This window comes from Meriones unguiculatus, chromosome 20 (assembly GCF_030254825.1).
Source record: "Meriones unguiculatus strain TT.TT164.6M chromosome 20, Bangor_MerUng_6.1, whole genome shotgun sequence".
Lineage (NCBI taxonomy): Eukaryota > Metazoa > Chordata > Mammalia > Rodentia > Muridae > Meriones > Meriones unguiculatus.
The window spans coordinates 28537984-28555175 of NC_083367.1; the positions used below are offsets into that span (position 1 = coordinate 28537984).

Here is a 17192-nt window from a genome sequence, read left to right on the forward strand (position 1 = left end):
AGCCAGTTTCTCCCACTGGCTTTGATGCCTCTTGTTGCTTATTGCACATTCAAAGATAAACACTGAACTGTGGGGTTGGATACCTATAATTCTATCTCAATTATCTCTTGGAAAGCTAATGGAGGAGGACTATGTAACAAGACATGGTCAGGAAGGAAGGAAGGAAGGAACGAATGAACGGAGGAAAAAGAAGGCAAACAGGAGCAGAGATAGACAGTGACTGAAGTAGGGAGATCAGAGCCTTGTATGTCTTTCTAATAACACACATTAATAATTCTTGTTGCTTCATCCTTACATTTCTATTTCCTCTGTCTACCTGGGTAATAAGAGGTAAGATTAAAAAAAAAAGTGTTGAAAAACATTCAGCTGCTGATAGCTCAGCTAAATTTAAAAGAAAAAAAAGTACATTTAAACTACTTTGCAATGTATTGATAATCTTTCTAACAACTATCCTTTAGCTCTTTAGTCATGCGTAAATCCACGTGAGAGTATGTAATGGTAAGGTTTGTTCAGTCTGTAGCTATCAGGTGAAAATTAAATTTGTATTTTGTTTTGATTTATATTAGCTTTGCAGCTACGAATCTCTTTCTAACAGCTTAAGAAGCAACAAAAAATGCAAATAGAAGGCCATATGATTCTTCTCTGCCATACCAGCTTGCTTTATTACAAAAAGAAAGAGATACACAGCTTTAGGAATTTCTAGAAACTTTCTTAAAGTTTTTAAAATGTAAACTTTCTTAAAGTTTTTAAAATGTTAACTGTTATTGGAGACTATATATTAAGAAACCCCCTTACTATGCTTCTATAGTCGTAATCTTACTGTTTAACCCAGGGGTAGGTACCTTCATAATTGTTGTTATAATAGTAGTTTATGAACTAGAAAATATTGTTTATATATTGATCTTTTCTTTTTTTTAATTTCTTTCTTCTAGGAAACTAAAACCCAGTGTGTACGAATTGCTACAAAAGGTAAGAGGGTTACTTTTTTGTTTTTGTTGTTTTGTTTTTAATACTTGCTTGTTTGTTTTTTTTTAAACTGTATTCATTACTCCTTTCCAAAATGAAAGTTTTATTCCCTGCTTCAGGCCAATTAACTGTGGCATTTCTATCACAAGGCATTTGTACCAGGGCCCAGTTAAAGCCCAGCCAAATTCTCTGACTCACTTGGGTGTCTTAAGACAAAATGGAGTTGAACATTCCATCCACTAGTGTATAACTACAGAAACCTTGTTATGCTAAGAAAATGGATTTAGAAACCTTAGAGGGGCTTATCCCTGCCCATCGTCCTATTAGGAAAAGCTAAGCCTGAGCAGTTCCAAACAGAAGTCATTTATTTCAAAACCTGTTACTTTTGTGTGGTAGTCAGATCAGCTATGATCAGTCTGCAGTCAGGTGAACCCTTCATTCGTATTTGGACCTCACTTAAAAGGAACAAAGCTAATTCAGTAGTACATCAGCACTGCTGTGGGAGAGCCGCTCTGTGATTTCATCACTGGAAGGAGGCCATTTTAATTTTTCTTTTTTGATTCAACTAATAGTGGGAAATTATGTCTGTGAAGGCTGGCAACAGAACACTGCCTACTGACCCTGCCTGCTGTGACTTAGCTGCTTTGATAAGAAAATATATATTGTCATCTTTGAATTCAGCATGGGGAGAAGTCTCCTGTACCTCTGTGTGCATTATCCTTCATTTAAAACTTGACTGGTCCAACAAGGGAAAGGCCACTGCTTTGTCTGTTCTAGTAGGGAAGGAAGAGCTGTCTGCATGCCTGCTTGAGCCTCCTCAGAGGGCTATCCCTCTGGGAGCTTTGTTGCCATAGTTAGTATTTGATGCACATTTGTGAGTGTAGCTGATTCACTGGGGGTAACAATGAATACCCATATTCTGTTTATGTTGGCGTCTTTCCTTTCATCTTTTCTCCATCTACCCATCAGTCTGCTCAATTAGCATTTGTTTTTCTCTTGATTTGTGCAGGCAATAAAGAGTTTTCCCTTGACTCATGGGACTAATAAAGAAACTTCACAGATGGAAAAAAAAAAAAAACCTTACTAATTCCATGCAGATACTAAGATTCCTCATGATAGTTAAAAAAATAATTAAGCAACTCTAGTGGAAGGAAAAGAAAAATATATGCAGAAGCATCTAATGTGCAAACAGTTCTTTAATTTTAAGAATTGGCTTGTGAATCAGGAGTTAAAGTTGAAAGTACTGGAAGTTAGCCAAGGAAGACCCTTAGTTATGCTTTCCCAGATTTAAAGATGACCCGAAGAATATGAAAGGTATTCACAGCAGGCTGTCAGGAAGCTCTTTAGCTAGGAAAATGCTGTACTTCTCTTAACAGGAAAACAAACAAAAACAAACAAACAAACAAAAAACAACAACAAAGAACTGAAGTGATTGTAACATCAAATTTTCTTCTCATTCACTTGCTTTTGCATGAACTATTCTAGGGCTACTTTGCCCCCCTTTTGGATACCAATAAAAGCACGATGATGAATATATCTGGTATTTATTCTCTAGAAAGGTTTATAGATTTGATCTTAGCATGTGACATAGAACATTTGCAAGCAGCCCAAGAAGCTTAGAAGGCTCCTGTTTTTGGTCTCTTGTTCTAGTGAGTTCATTCTGATGAGTTCTGTATCTTTAGTTGACAGAGTAGTACACTCTGCAGGAGGAGGACTCTGGCCTTAGACTATCTGAGGTTAAACCTTGATCTTGCGGCAAATTGCAAAAGTCCATTTACCAAAGGAGACTAACAAAGTACCTATCTTATTATTTTGAAGATTTAGGGGACATATAGAATACTCATTTTCTCATCATGCATATTTTCTCATCTTCCATATTTTAAGTTATCTATGATAAATTATAACCTGAAAATATTAAATAGAAAATTCCAGAAGTGAAAATCGATAGTTGTTTAATTGCACAGGACAGGCAGTAGCATTTACTATCTTGCTCCACTCTGCCCAGGACCTGAGTCATTTTTGTTCATGGCATTCATGGTGAAAATGTAACTTAGTAACCACCCTGGTATCAGGTGACCTGTTGGTGTAAATTGTTGTGCTTGTGTTCAAGAAACTAGTTTTATTTAATAATGGCTTAAATGTGCAAGAGTGCTTATGCTAGCAGCCATTATTGTATATTCCTATATTATACTATTATATTTATCCTATATAATTTATTATGATTGGTAATGTCTTATATCTAATTTATATTAAATGTTATCCTAAGTATATACATGTAGAAGAAGTACCCACAGAATTTGATATGTGTGGTTTTAGTCATCTGCTGGGGCTGTTATACACACAGCATGTTTGAAAGAGCCCTGATGTTTTTTAGAGACTACACATTAACCACTGGCTTCCCATCGTAGCTGACAGACTTCTGTGGAGGCTTGTGTGAGAGTCTCTGTGTTTTCCATTACTGTTTTCAATCTAGAAAATTTCAGTGATAGGTCCCTAGATGCACATATTTATCCTGCTTTTGAACCACATTATTGTATGCAGTTATGGAGGGAAAAAAACATAAATATTAAAATACACTTAAACTGGAGATAGAAATTTCTTGGAAAAAAGGTTTGGTTGTGTTTAGTATTTATAACTAGATCTAAATCCATTTCTTGCTCTTAATATCTGACGTTTTCCTATCTATGAAACACCACACTAAGTAAAGTGGCGCTGCCTTATGGCCTCAGTGCATGCTAAGTTAACATCATACAAATGTGGATGTCTTTTCTCTGAAAACGTTCAGCATGAAAATAAAATTTTTCAGACAAGGCATCTTGAAGACCTACTTAATGATGAAAATGATATAACCATACTGCCTAAGAACAGGCATAGAGAGACTTTCCAGTGAAGGGCTGAACAGTTAAACAGTGTGCAGGTTTGTTAAACACAGATTAAGCCACATAGATGAGATGTGTAGACGTCACTGTTACTGTATATTTGAGACATGTGGGCTTTGCTCTTAGACATTTACATGTGGGCTCAAGAGTAGATGTCTGACTCTTTTTTCTTTTATAAAAAAAGATAACAAAGTAATGGGAAGTATATGAGCATGGGTAGAAAGATGCTGAGTCCATAGGCAAATCTGTGGCAAGTGGGAGGCTGCCCCTGAGGCTCAGGGAAACAAAAAAAGGAAAAAGAAAAAAAAAAAAAAAGCATTTCACTGCTCAAATAGTGTCAACAAGAAGATGACCAAGCCAGGGATGACTGGACTGACGAGAAAATTAAAAAATACTCTGTTGTAACCTGTATGGCATTCCTATGGCACATCCTATGTTCTACCTCTGCATTCCTGCCTTTGTCTTCTTCACCCCCTCACCCTCAGCTATAAATACCAAGAAGGTGGGGCCCTGCCTTCCTAGTGTCCTTCATATATAAGTCAACTTTGCTGAAAAGAGCAGGGTTCTCTGGAAATCTGGTGTATCTTTTTTAAAAACATTCTAGTTCCCAGTGGCCTTCTGTAGTTAAATTCTCTTAGACAACATGTATTTGCTTGTATTTTTAAACTTGAATACTTAGTCAAGTTTAATTCTGTGACTCAATAGCCTCATATATCACTATATTCCAAGAACAAGTGCAATATGAAAGTCTTATTATGTACAACAAATATTTGTTGAGTTGGTAATTGAATTTAAATTTGAGGTACATGTTTCTGCTTTTAATATATAATCAAACTGGCTACAGCACTGCCTGCAATTCCGAAAAGTATCAGAGCATGGATGTGACAAGTTTCATATGCAGCCGGGATTGTTTTTATGTTTCTTGAAATATGCATTTATATGTCACCTTCTAGTTTATGAAAAAATTTCCAAGGCTGAGATTCTGTGTGCGTCTACAGAAATATGAGAAATAGAATTTGTAAACTAATGAGAATTAAGTCCATTTAAGTTTTACTTGGATGATTTTTTGGCTGGAATAAGTGACAGTGTAAGATCTCCTCATTCAGATGGCTATTTGTGTAGGTAAATGGGAAGACAATTAAGCTAAGACTCTTCAGCTCGGTTACTACAATTCTTACGACTGTGTTCTATAACTTTAGGTTTCCAGTGTCAAGATATAGTCTAGTGTTATAACAAGAATTAAACAGTTTGATATACTTGAGTAGAAACTCTAAAGCACATCGCTTATTACTTTGATTCTATATATAGCCATTATGATAAAAAGATTAAAATTCCATTAAACATCATACAAATGAGTGTTACTTAGCACCACAAGAGTGTATCATGTTTTGCTGATGTGAACCTCTGACTTCATTTGAATGTATTGAAATATTAACTGCACCTGAACATAAGACTTCTGAATATTCATTATAAAATTCAAGCTTAAAGTTAACAAGGGGTATTGCTGGTATTTCTTTTCTTACCATTTAAATTATCCCTCAGATTTGGTGTCAGTTACCCCAACAATCACTACATCCCAGGAATATTCTTCATTGAATTTTTCTTAAATCACACATATGGATGTAGTTCCTTTATACGTAGACTTTCTATATCCTCTCCTCCAAAATGTACTGCTCTTGGAACAGGAAATACCTTGAAGTCAAAGGGTCCTGTTTGCTCTCTTCCCGGCTCTACTCTAGCTGGAACTCAGCTACGCGCTTGCTTTAAAATTAGAGAGAACGCTGTTCACATATGGAGTGTTCACTTCCTGAGCAGCCTTCATGGAATCCATAAGTCTGTTCCTTTGGTCTGCTGCCTGATCAGACACGGGTAGGCAGTGTGTGGCTGAGAGAGTTCCTGTTAGTCAACATTTAGCTCTAGCTGCATGTTCTTGCCGTGAATGTTTAGAGATAACCCCAATCTTCAGTCTTTGGAGTTCACTTGTTTCATGAGATGGCTTTGACCTGTCACCAGCACTTCTTTAAAAGAGATAGTTCATGTTCACAGCAAAGTCTGTGGAGACAGCAGATGGCATTGAAGCTGCCCAAACCATCACTAGTTGTGTCTGTATGCAACAGATACAGTTAGATACATTTTTGCTCCCTGTACTTTGTTTGTAACTAAGCTAGTGGGGTGTGGAAAGGAGAAAGGTGCTTTAGAGAAGTTCATTCTTATGCCGTAAACATACTTAAACACCAACTTAAAAACAGAATGGGAAGGGGCCAGCAGCTTAGACCAGTTGAACACTTCTCCAAATTGGCCTTAAGCAATAAGAGGCTATTCTCAAACTACCAACTGGTACATTATGGTTTTTAGTAATGAATGCAGTCAGATTCCTTGGTTCAGATAACTTGCTTGAACTTGATTCATATTGTTAATAACCTCTTTTATAATGTTGAATTAACATGTAATGTGCATAGTGTCAGAATCTTAACATAAATGGAAGAACATTGCTCTTATTCTTTAGGAAGCTATGGGTTTCCCTAGACACAGACATAGGAATATAATGCATTAGGATATGGTGATATTTAGATTTGCCTTTAGTAAAGTTCCTCTTTTTTCATTATAAAAAATTTCAACCTGAATTGGGGTACTATAATAAAGTATTTGGGTGAAACTAGAACTGATAATCCAAATAAAAAAAATCCTTAAGTTTAGTGAACATATAATCACTATTTTGAAATAGTCAATAGCTTATCTTGTTGTAATAATTTCAATTCTTGGCAAGCAGAGGCAGGAAGATCACCTTAACTTATGAGCCAGCCTGGCCTACCTAGTTAGGCTCAGGCCAACCTGGGCTACTGAGTGGGACTTCCTGAAAACAAACAAACAAAAAATCAATAAATTTATAGCAACAAGCAGGACAACAATTTATGAATTATGAAATGTTTCTAATAATATATTTACATGAATACTAAATGTACCTAATAAAACATGAATATAAACTAGAAAGACATTTATGAATATAAACTATCTAGTAAGAGGATAGATAATAGATGACAGATAGATGATTGAAGATAGATAGACAGATAGATAGATAGATGACAGATATATACATACATGATAGATGATAGATACACATACACATAATAGATAAATAAATAGGCAGACAGACAGACAGATGGATAGATGATAAAGATAATACATCTGTCCTGAAAACTAAAATATAAGAAACAACACTTTTAATAATATATTTATAATGTTTCATTTTTTAATGATAATATAACCACTAATTCCCTCTCATACACCTCTCAAATTTCTGTTTGTTTTTGTTAATTGTAACCCGTGTGTGCATGCACGTACACATTTCTAGTACATAAATACAGCCTGCTCAGTACTTATAACATTACCTGTATTTATATGATCACAGGCTTTTGGTATTGTATTGGCTAACTCATTGAGAGTCTCTTACCTAAGGAAGAGACTTCTCCCACTCTCAGCATCCCCTGGTTCTTTGTATAGGGGTGAGTTCCTTACTCCATTTCATGTTCGCATGCCCACTGGTGTCATTGTTCACGTCTTGTTTAGGTGAGACTTTTGTGATGTAACCTTTGAACCGTTTCTAGGAGATACAATCTCAGAGCAAAGAAATAAAAGACAAAAAAAAATGTTATACGTAAAACCAACGACATAAAAAAATTAGCACATGAAAAGTGACCGGAGCGAATCTAGTTGGAACTGAATTTACTCCGAGAGAATCTTGAGTGGGTGACTTCCTGATTCCTATTAGATAAAGAGCTGGGATAGTCGAACGTGGCCTTTGTCTCCTCGGAGCCTGCTCCAGCTAGAGAACACTGGTTCACCTGGCTTTTTAAAACAGTCTGAAAAGAATTTCTTGAAAACACTCTTTAGAACTCTCTAAGAAACAATATCCATTTGGGCTTTTGCCTTTAGAACAAAATACAGGCTTATGCTGCCATTTGTTACTAGTTACTCTCCATAGAACCATAGAGAAATTATGTTTTCCCATTGTTCACAAATGCTTTCACTGTTACTTTATACTCCCTACCTATCTATACAGCTTTGGCTTTTATTATCTTACCTGAATAGATAAATGGAGCTGTTTAAGAGCCTATTTCAAACATGAGAAAATAAATCAATAGAAAAATTAAACTAAGCAGTAAAACTAAATGATAAAAGTTTTTGTGGGTTGTAGAGATATAATGTATGAAACAGAATTGAACAGAAGATCAAAAAAGTTTAGGAAGAATATTTGATGGGCTTAGTCCATGAAGATCTCATCTTAGGCCTTTCTTGCAGAGTTTTCCATATCCAGATTTGATATTACTGAACAAAGCTGAAAACCAGAGAAATTGAAGAGTGATTAGGAAAGAAAAGCAAAAGGAATCTTCACAAAGATCCTAATAGGTCCCTTAACTCATGGTTAAGATGAAGATAAAGCTAGGTGAAGAAGAAGGAAATGAACATCTCATACTCCTCTTGCCCAGGCTCATCTCAGGACTGTAAGTCAGGATAAAAAGTCCTGACTCCTGTTTAATTCACCTTGCCTTGTGAAAGATCTGCTGGGTATTTGGAAATGCCATACGCAATGAGAGGGGTGAATGGCACATCACTGTTGAGTATGGAGACCCTGAGTGTGACTTAGGTACATACGGATGGTCACTAAGTAGCGTTAGTCAGAGCTTGAGGGAGGCACAGTAAATGTGCACATATGTAGGTGGATGGCTGAGGAACTGACACGGGATGATCTGAGTCAGTCCCGCCTTCCAAAGAAGGGTGTCTACATGGAGGAGGAAGGAGGGAATGTCTCTTGATATAGGTGATCAGAACCCAGTGGGATAGGAAAGTTAGAGAAATGCCTTGTAAATAACAGTAATGCCATAGAAATGATTGGTTAGAGCCAGATACAAAATGAAATCTGTCTCTCCACTCATTTTGTAAGTTTTAAGCCATATTTACAATTTAACAGTCAAACCAATTTTTCTTCCTCCTTTGGTGGGGGTGGAATTCCTGGAGTGTTTTGGGGGTATATACTTGAAAGGGTAGATTTGGTTTAACTTTTGTCAACATCAACTTCATCACCTTCTTTTTCACAAAATATAATAAAGTTTGTTCCTTTAAAAACTTACTATTATTATTATTGTTATTGTTTGTGTGTGTGTGTATATATATATGTGTGTGTACAGGTGCACGCATAACACATCATGTTTGTGGATGTCAGAGGACAGTTTTGAGTTAGTTTTCTCCTTCCACCTTTATTTGGGATCTGGGAATAAAACTTGAGTTGTCCACCACCTGCCTTTGCCTACTGAACCATCTTAGGAGTCCAGATTTTATCTTTCTGTTAGTTTCTTAACATTGAAAGTGATCCTACAACTGATCAAAGCCTAGGTATCTTAAGAGAGAAACTGGGAAATGTATGTGGAATTCATTCAGTTTCTCTCCCTCTCAACTTCTCTCTCTTTTTCTCCCTCTCCTTCTCCTCTTCTTCCTCTCTCTCTTCCTGTCTCTCTCTCTATTGTCACTTGTACTCCTCATTCCATAAAGAATCATCTTGCATGTTTCCAACCCTCTGTTGCTTAGCACAGAAGAGGAAGTGACCACAAAGACAGGTAGGGAAAAGAGAGAAAGGAAACTGAAAGGAAGAAAGGCATGTAGGTGAATGAAATTATATGATTGCCTGTGTATTTTGTAACTTCAAATCACAGAGAATTCATGGGAACAGTACTGCCTTCATTACAGTTAAGTACACTTGGCATACAAATGTTGGTTTCTACATACTTTTATTAGTTAATGAAAGTAACCTGGGCTTCTTAGGGAAATGAGTGATGCCAGCCCTTGAGCAGGGAAAGTAGCAGGAGAAAGGGAATTTTCATCTCTTTACTTGTGGTCCTTTTTGTAGCCTGCAAGCCTGATAGCGTCAGGCTTACATCTCCACCAGAAAGTATGGGTTTTGGTTGAAGTTTGCTATTTCTTCTTAAATGTAATGTATAACATTCTAATTCATTGTACACAGTTATTTATATGCTAGCAGCTAAGAATCTTAGGGTTTTTTTTTTAAGAAGATAATTACAGCATTTCTCCCTTCCCTTTCCTCCCCACAAAACTTTCCATGAACCTTTCCTTGCTCTCATTCAAAGCCACGACACTAGTTTTTGCTGGTATCTCACTCTTTTCTCCAGCAGAGAACACACACACATCCCTCTCCCTATGCATTGTCTGCCCTCTTGTTTTCAAAAATTAATTTGATTTAAGGCTTCATTTTTCATTAATTCAGAGGAAGAAAGCTACAGTGCATTAATATTAGAGTTTAGACTATAGCCTGGGGAAAATGAAAGCATATCAGAGGAAGCCAACTCAGGAAAAATAATTTTAATAAAGGTTCAGGCATCGTACTGATTTACAGGAACAACCTTTTAGGCACCGGTGTTTTCATTTGCTCTGCCAAAGTTCTTAGCATTGTAAACTTCTTTAAAATTTAAAATGGAAAGAAATATGCATATAGGTTAATAGCTAGTAGTTTTTTAAAGCCCACATGCTAAAAAACGAGAGTAGACAAAATGTACAATGTTCCCACCATAGATTCAAATAGTAAATGGTCATACAATTTGTTATTAATAAATCCTCACCACAGTGACCTATCGGGATGGACTGTAAGGTTTACATAGGTGGAGGTTTTTACAGGTTGCTTATATTTAAATCTGTACCCAATATGTAACATATATCTATCCATCTTTTTAAAACAGATGAGTGAGTGAGTGAATGAGTGAAAGAAGGAATAAATGAAGATTAGAAATTGTTTCTTATGAAAAGTATTAGGAAAGTGATGAGTTCTGATTACTGGCTTTATAGGTCAGCTGACCATTTAGGCACTTGAGTGGCAGAAGGTCCAACAGCAAGTTCCCTGAGTTCGCCTAAGAAGTGTATTCCTTTATTCACTGAAACCATAAAAAGTAAATAGATGACTCAAGCACCACTTGTGTGTCTAAATATTTCTGGGCCACAGAATTGTCGTGTGTTCCTTTAAAAAGCTTGTGTTTTGGTGAGGAGATTGCACTAGTTACATTTCTGTTGCTGTTAAGTACCAAGCACAGCTTAAGAAAGAGAGTTTATTGTTTACTTTGTTGTTGTTGGTTTCCTCCATATGCATCCAGGGGAGTAGATCCATAATGCTGCAGAAGGCATGGCAGCAGGAGGCTGAGAGATCACATCTCAACTGCACACAGGAAGCAAAGAGTGCAAGTAGGATCTGGGGCAAGGCTATAAACCCTTAAGATCCACCCCAGTGATTACTTTCTCCGCATCCTAAAAGCCCCATAACTACTTTAAATGACGCTACCACCAAGGCACATGAGCCTGTGGTGGACATTTCTCATTGAAATCACAACAGAGACAGGAAGCATGTACCTACAAGGGAAATAATCCAAATAATTTTAAATTCATCACACATTCACTGAAGACAACAGAATTGCCTGATGTGGTTTCAAGTGACTTCTCTAAGTGAAGCTAATTCTGATAGGATTTCAGATAAATCCTGTCTGAAGTAATGTTTGAGCTAAGACTTAAATGAGAAAAGTATATAGAGACTGTCACATCAATTGCCCAAAAAGCTTACTGAAGAGAAGAAATAGCAAACAAGAGCCCTGATGCAGAACCAAATGGATATCCAAGAAATAATGGAGCTTATCTGGGCTTGTAAACCATGGCGGAGAGCGTGTGTGCTTCTCTACATGTAAAGGAAAGCCACTGAAGCATTTAAGTGGGGAATTCTGATTTCCTTCTTGCTTTTAAGGGTTACTCCGGATGATCCAGAGAATAGATGACAATGTCAGCTTGTGTTAAGAGGGTTCATGTTGCTAGGAAGGACGCTGTGATTTTAAATGCCAGGCATGTTGGTAGCTAGGACTAAGTCCATGGCAGTGGAAACAAGAGATAAATCTATAGGAATTGCTGAGAGATTAAATTTTGTTCTATGATGAACAGGATAATTAAGGTAGGCAGAACGTTGACCAACACAATTAAGTGAATGGGTTTCCTATTTAATTCTGTTGTTGAATATTGTAGAAGAATCGTCTTTGTTATTCATGAGGTCTTTCCCTACTGTTTGCACAGATGAAAATTGAAAATGTAGGATTTGAAGGCCTAAAGGATTTGTGGTTTAGTGGTAGAGTGTTCATTCAGCATGCACACAGTATTGGATCCATTCATAAGGAAGGAAGGAAGGGAGGAAGGAAGGAAGGAAGGACCGATCTTAATTTATTTTCCTGCTGATGTGATAAAACAACAACAATAAAACCTCAAAAAACAAAAACCTTGACAAAAGCAACTCATGGAGAAAGGGTTTATTTCAGCTCACAGTTTAAGGATGCAGTGGTCACAGAGAGGGAAGAAAGCAACAGAAGCTTAAGCAGTTGGTCATATGGCATCCAGAGTTCAGAAGCAGGGAGCAATGGGGATACTCACTTCATCCTCTCCACTTGTCCTAAGTCAGGATGCCATGCCCAGATTAAAATCCTGCTTTCCCACGTTAATTAATCCAACCAAGAGAATCCCTCCTAGATACTGTTAGAAGCCACCTTCAGTCTTAGTCCCACACAGGTATGCCTGGGATTTTATCTCCTAACTCAAGATCCCATCAAAATGAACGTCAACACTGGGCATCACAGAAAGAGTAGATGGGTGTTGGGGTTAACAGAGTAGAAGAGTCATGAGAAAGTAGAATGCTGGAATTTTCAAAGTTCAAAACCTATGTAGGAATTATATACTCCAAAGACAGACCTTGATTATTTTGCAGAAATTTTATGGATTTTAAGATCATCTAGACTTGTAGTGTGTGTGTGTGTGTGTCTGTGTGTGTGTGTGTGTGTTCTGTGTGTGTGTGTAGGCCTAACATACACCACAGCACGTTTGAGGAGATCAGATTGGGGGCAACTCTGTTATTTTTTTTCTTTTTGAGGCAGGGTCTCTCTTGTTTATGTTGTTTGTGTCAGTTCCTCTGCCTCTGCATTCCATCTTGCCATAATGCTTTGTGATTACAGATGTGAGCCATTACACCTGGCTTTCTGGGAACTGGACTCAGAATGTCAGATTTGCAAAACAAGTGCTTTTACCTTATGAGCCATTTTCCAGTGGCCTTGATTATTATTGTTATAGTAAACTATTTCTAAAACTGAAAATAATGTTTACATATACAAATATGGTTTATTCAAAACATTAGTGAATATCTTCGCTTAAGTTTTGCTATAAAGTGTATTAAATTCACTTGAAATTGTGATGGGAGTTTCCATGGTGACTGCATCAGTTGTAATTTAATATTTTGATAATGTGCAAAATAATAATATTTGAGTATAGAATGCTCGTAAATTGCTTCTACACACTTCTCTGATTTCATGTTTACCACCTGAAATCTATTTTTGCTGATGAGCTTTACAATGAAAAGTTAATAAAAATAATACTGGTAAGAAGCTTTAACTTAGAAATAATAAAATATGTGCTTTCCATTTTATTATCTCTCTTACAAAATAATTTTAGGCTAATACTTTTTTCGAACTCTGACTTAAGTTAGTGCCTTCCTAGTATGATGAGAAGGCCAGTGCTCACTGATGATTTGGTTTCTCTTGATGATGCAGATTTTTGGTCTTGTGGGAACAGATATCAGTTCCATGTAGCTTCTTCACATACCCCGTTCAGTACAGAAGACATGCCACAATTATTAGTTCAAGTGTTAATGTGTCCTTATTGTCAACCTTCATGTCAACCAGGTCACAGTGGTCCATGTTGACACTCACTTCTTTCGTGTAATTAAGGAACAATTTGGAAATTTGTGTTACCGTGAAATGCATGGTGCCATTTGTTCATTGGAGAGAATTTTAACTTGGAGTGTTTCATTCAGATACCAGCAGCCCACGTCTAAATTCAGTTCAATTCTAGGAAAGTTGCCTTAAGTGACTAATGAGACAGAAATAACTTTACAACACTTATGACAGAGCAGAGATGGCAAAATACAGAGAGGTAATATTTCTCCACCCACAGTCTTTTTTGAAGGTGTCAATCAAAACTGAAGCAGTTAACATGAGCCCATATTGTGTCCAATAGATTAGGTTTGTCATAACTGGTATTCTAATCCCATATGTATGTCATCTTCTGTAGCAAAATGGCCTCTGACCATTGTGGATGTTATGACAGGGAGATTACTTAGATTTTTCCACTGTGGCATGCTCAGTGTTATTATAAAACCTTGCTAAGGAGAAGGAGTTAAGGTCAAAGTCCTAGAAGGGACTTGCTGACAGAAGCAGAAATTGGAATGATGATGTGCTTTGAAGCAGAAAGAATCTCCAGCCTAGGAATTCAGATATCCTCTGGAGGCTCAAAAAAAGCCAGGAAATTGATTCTCCCTCTTGCGTCGCAGAAAGCCAAACCACACCAACATCTAGATAGTGGTCTTAGCAGCGTTGTTTAGGAATTTACCACTTCAGAAATAAGGTAACATTTGTTCCTTTGGCCCACAAATCAGTCATAGTTTGTTATGAAACTATAACTGATTCATAAGGAATAGGTTAACTGATTGCTGGGATTAAAGGCGTACTCTACGGTGTCAAGCAAACGGTTTTGACACCTGGAACTAGAATCCTACTATAGCCTATTGTGAACTGGCAAGTGACTTTGGAATTGGGCAGTTTTAAGAATTTGGGGGATCAGAGAGTCAAAAGCCTGGAGTGCCTTCATCAAGTTGCTAGTAGAGAGATCAACATTGATACCTCTGCAACAAGGCCCAGAAAGAGTGATGAAAACTTGTTACTGGATAATGAGGGGAATTGGATCCTTGTTTCAGAGCAGAAACCCAGCTGAATTGTGTCATGCAGTTATGTAGAAAGCAAATTTACAAAGCTTGAACTTAAATATGAGGTAATGAAGTTTCCAAGAAACATTGAAAACATACTCTTGCTGGAAAACAGGTATAGACCTACACTCATTCACACAGAATTGTGTGTGTGACCCTGTTAGTACATATGTATGTAAATTCACATAGAAACACATATCTAATATAAATTTTTAAAGATATATTTTATTTTTAATTGTGTGTTGTGTACCTGTGTGTATCTGTGTGTATATCTGTATTTATGTGTGTGTGTCTGTCTTTGTGTATATGTGTATGTTTGTGTCTGCATGTGTATCTTTTTGTATATAGTGTGTGTGTGTTTGTATTTGCACAGGAGAGCTGGTCCTTAAGAAGTGCAGAGTCTGTTAGAAGGTGTCAGATGCCTTGGAGCTGGAGTTACAGACCACTTGATGTTAGTGCTGGTGTGAGCTTTACCTCTGAGCCATCTTTCCAACCCTTACAGACTTAATTCTTATGTATGTGACGATTTGCCTATTTCTACCCATTTGCACCACGGGTATGTTTGGCGTTCACTGAAGCCAGAAGAGGGCATTCGATCCACTGTAACTGTAGTTCCAGGGTACTGGGAACTTCCATGTGTGGACTGGAAAACCTGCATTCTCCACAAGAGCAGCAAGTGCTCTGAACCATTGATCCATCTTTCCAGCCCTGAAATTCCTGACTCTGTTATCTATACAGCGGCAGTATAGATGCCTGAATTTAGTCTGTTGTTTGAAAAAGGCAAATGCTAACTCAGAGTAAAGCTGAAGTGTTTTATTCATAGCAATTAAAAAAACAGGTCTTTAGAATGAATCCCTGATGTAAAAGGATTATATAATTCACATTGCAATATTATAGCAACACTCTCTGCCACCCTTACTATATTTATCCTATTGTAGGGAAAAGAAATTAAAATCCCATTCCGTCTCATCAAGACACATTTGCAGAGTATTATGGAGCACTGGTTTATGATTATCACTCTATTATAGACAAACAAAATATTCTTTATCCTTTATCAGTTTAGTGTCTGAAATTATGGATTCTATTCAGATTTTAATGAAATGTGGATTACTTTGAAGATTATCTCTGATTAAATAAATGGCACTAGAGTAGAAAGTTAATTGAATCTTTCTTGAATGAGCAGTGACCACTATGAGTGATTGATTAGAGCAAAAGATAGTAAATGATGTATTTTGAATTTGTCTTATGTGTTTAAAATTATTTCAGAACAGAAAATGACTTTGGTGTGCTGTTTTAGTTTTGTTTTGTTTTGTTTTTCACAGAAATAAAATAACCACCTTTGCTCATAGAGAAATTATAATTTATTTTAATATATATTTTAGCTTCATAGTATGGTATAGGAAAGGATGCCATATACTGGAACACATGTAATATTTATTGTACTCCAATTTTAAAGAAAGAGGAAATATTTTCCCAACATCTGAGCAGTTGTAGGTTTTCACCTCTGACTCTGAACCCTTGACTTTGTCTGCATTTCACGTTTTAGAATCTTGTTCCTACTTTTTGCATTTCCTGCTCTACATTTCAGAGCTCTTACACTATGTCTACCTTTTCGTCAACTGTGGAAAAGTCTATGTTCATATTCCACGTTGTTTACGAAAATGGAGAAATGTGCATGATAAAATGATCCCCGTGGCATTTGTAGAGCCCTAGGTATGGCGGACATTTAGAGCACCACTGACCCCTTGGGAAATACCAGTTATCCTTTTAAAAGTGCTCGGCCTGCAGCTGTTCGTGCGTGCCGGTGTGTTTTCACTGCTGTCAACTCAAAGACAGTGTCTGAGTTTCTGGCTGCAGCTGCTGTTTTCACCACCTGCCTTTGCCTGAGGAAGTCGCCCAGTCTTGTACATCCTCTACTTGCTGCTGTTTGCCACAAGAAACCCCACCCAGGCCATGCTTTCCCTCATTCGCACCGACAGTCATCCCCTCTGAACTCAGGTCGTCCGTTTGTGCGGTGCCCTCGCCTCCTGCGTCTTGGAGGGCTATCTGATTGTATATCAGTCTTTAGAACTGAACATGCTTTTACATTTCTTTTACGCTAAAATAATGGTCTGAAGCTTGCAGCATTTAACCCAAGCTGTGTCTTGGGTGTATTTTCACATTCAGAAACGTATGGATGCACTTCTGTTTGAATGTATGTAAATTCCTTTCTGGATTGGTGGCCTTTTCTGTTGTTCAGATTTCTATTAGTTATGGAAATTCAGCAGTCATAAGCTGAACTCCACAATAGAAGGGATTCCTGGAATCAGTAGTACTTGATCACTTCGGATGTGTCTATTTTGAAGTAGTTATAGTCTAAATCCTCTAAAAAGGAATTGCACAAAGTTATATTCCATACTACATAGTAACTGCTTATTTCCCCATACCCTGATCACTACTGGTTGGCCCTGCCTTATAGGCAGATGTCACCTTTTCTGATGTTTCATTGCTAAGTGATTTGGATGATG

At 37.1% G+C, this 17192-nt stretch overlaps 1 protein-coding gene across 7 annotated transcripts in view; it reads left to right on the forward strand.

Annotated features, from left to right (window-relative positions):
• Positions 1-17192, forward strand: part of Ptprk (protein tyrosine phosphatase receptor type K) — a 515071-nt gene that overhangs the window by 418687 nt on the left and 79192 nt on the right. For all 7 annotated transcript variants that reach the window (XM_060373717.1, XM_060373711.1, XM_060373712.1 and 4 more), the window contains exon 13: positions 933-969. In XM_060373717.1, the coding sequence (XP_060229700.1) occupies positions 933-969 (37 nt within the window). The remainder of the gene's footprint in view (positions 1-932; positions 970-17192) is intronic.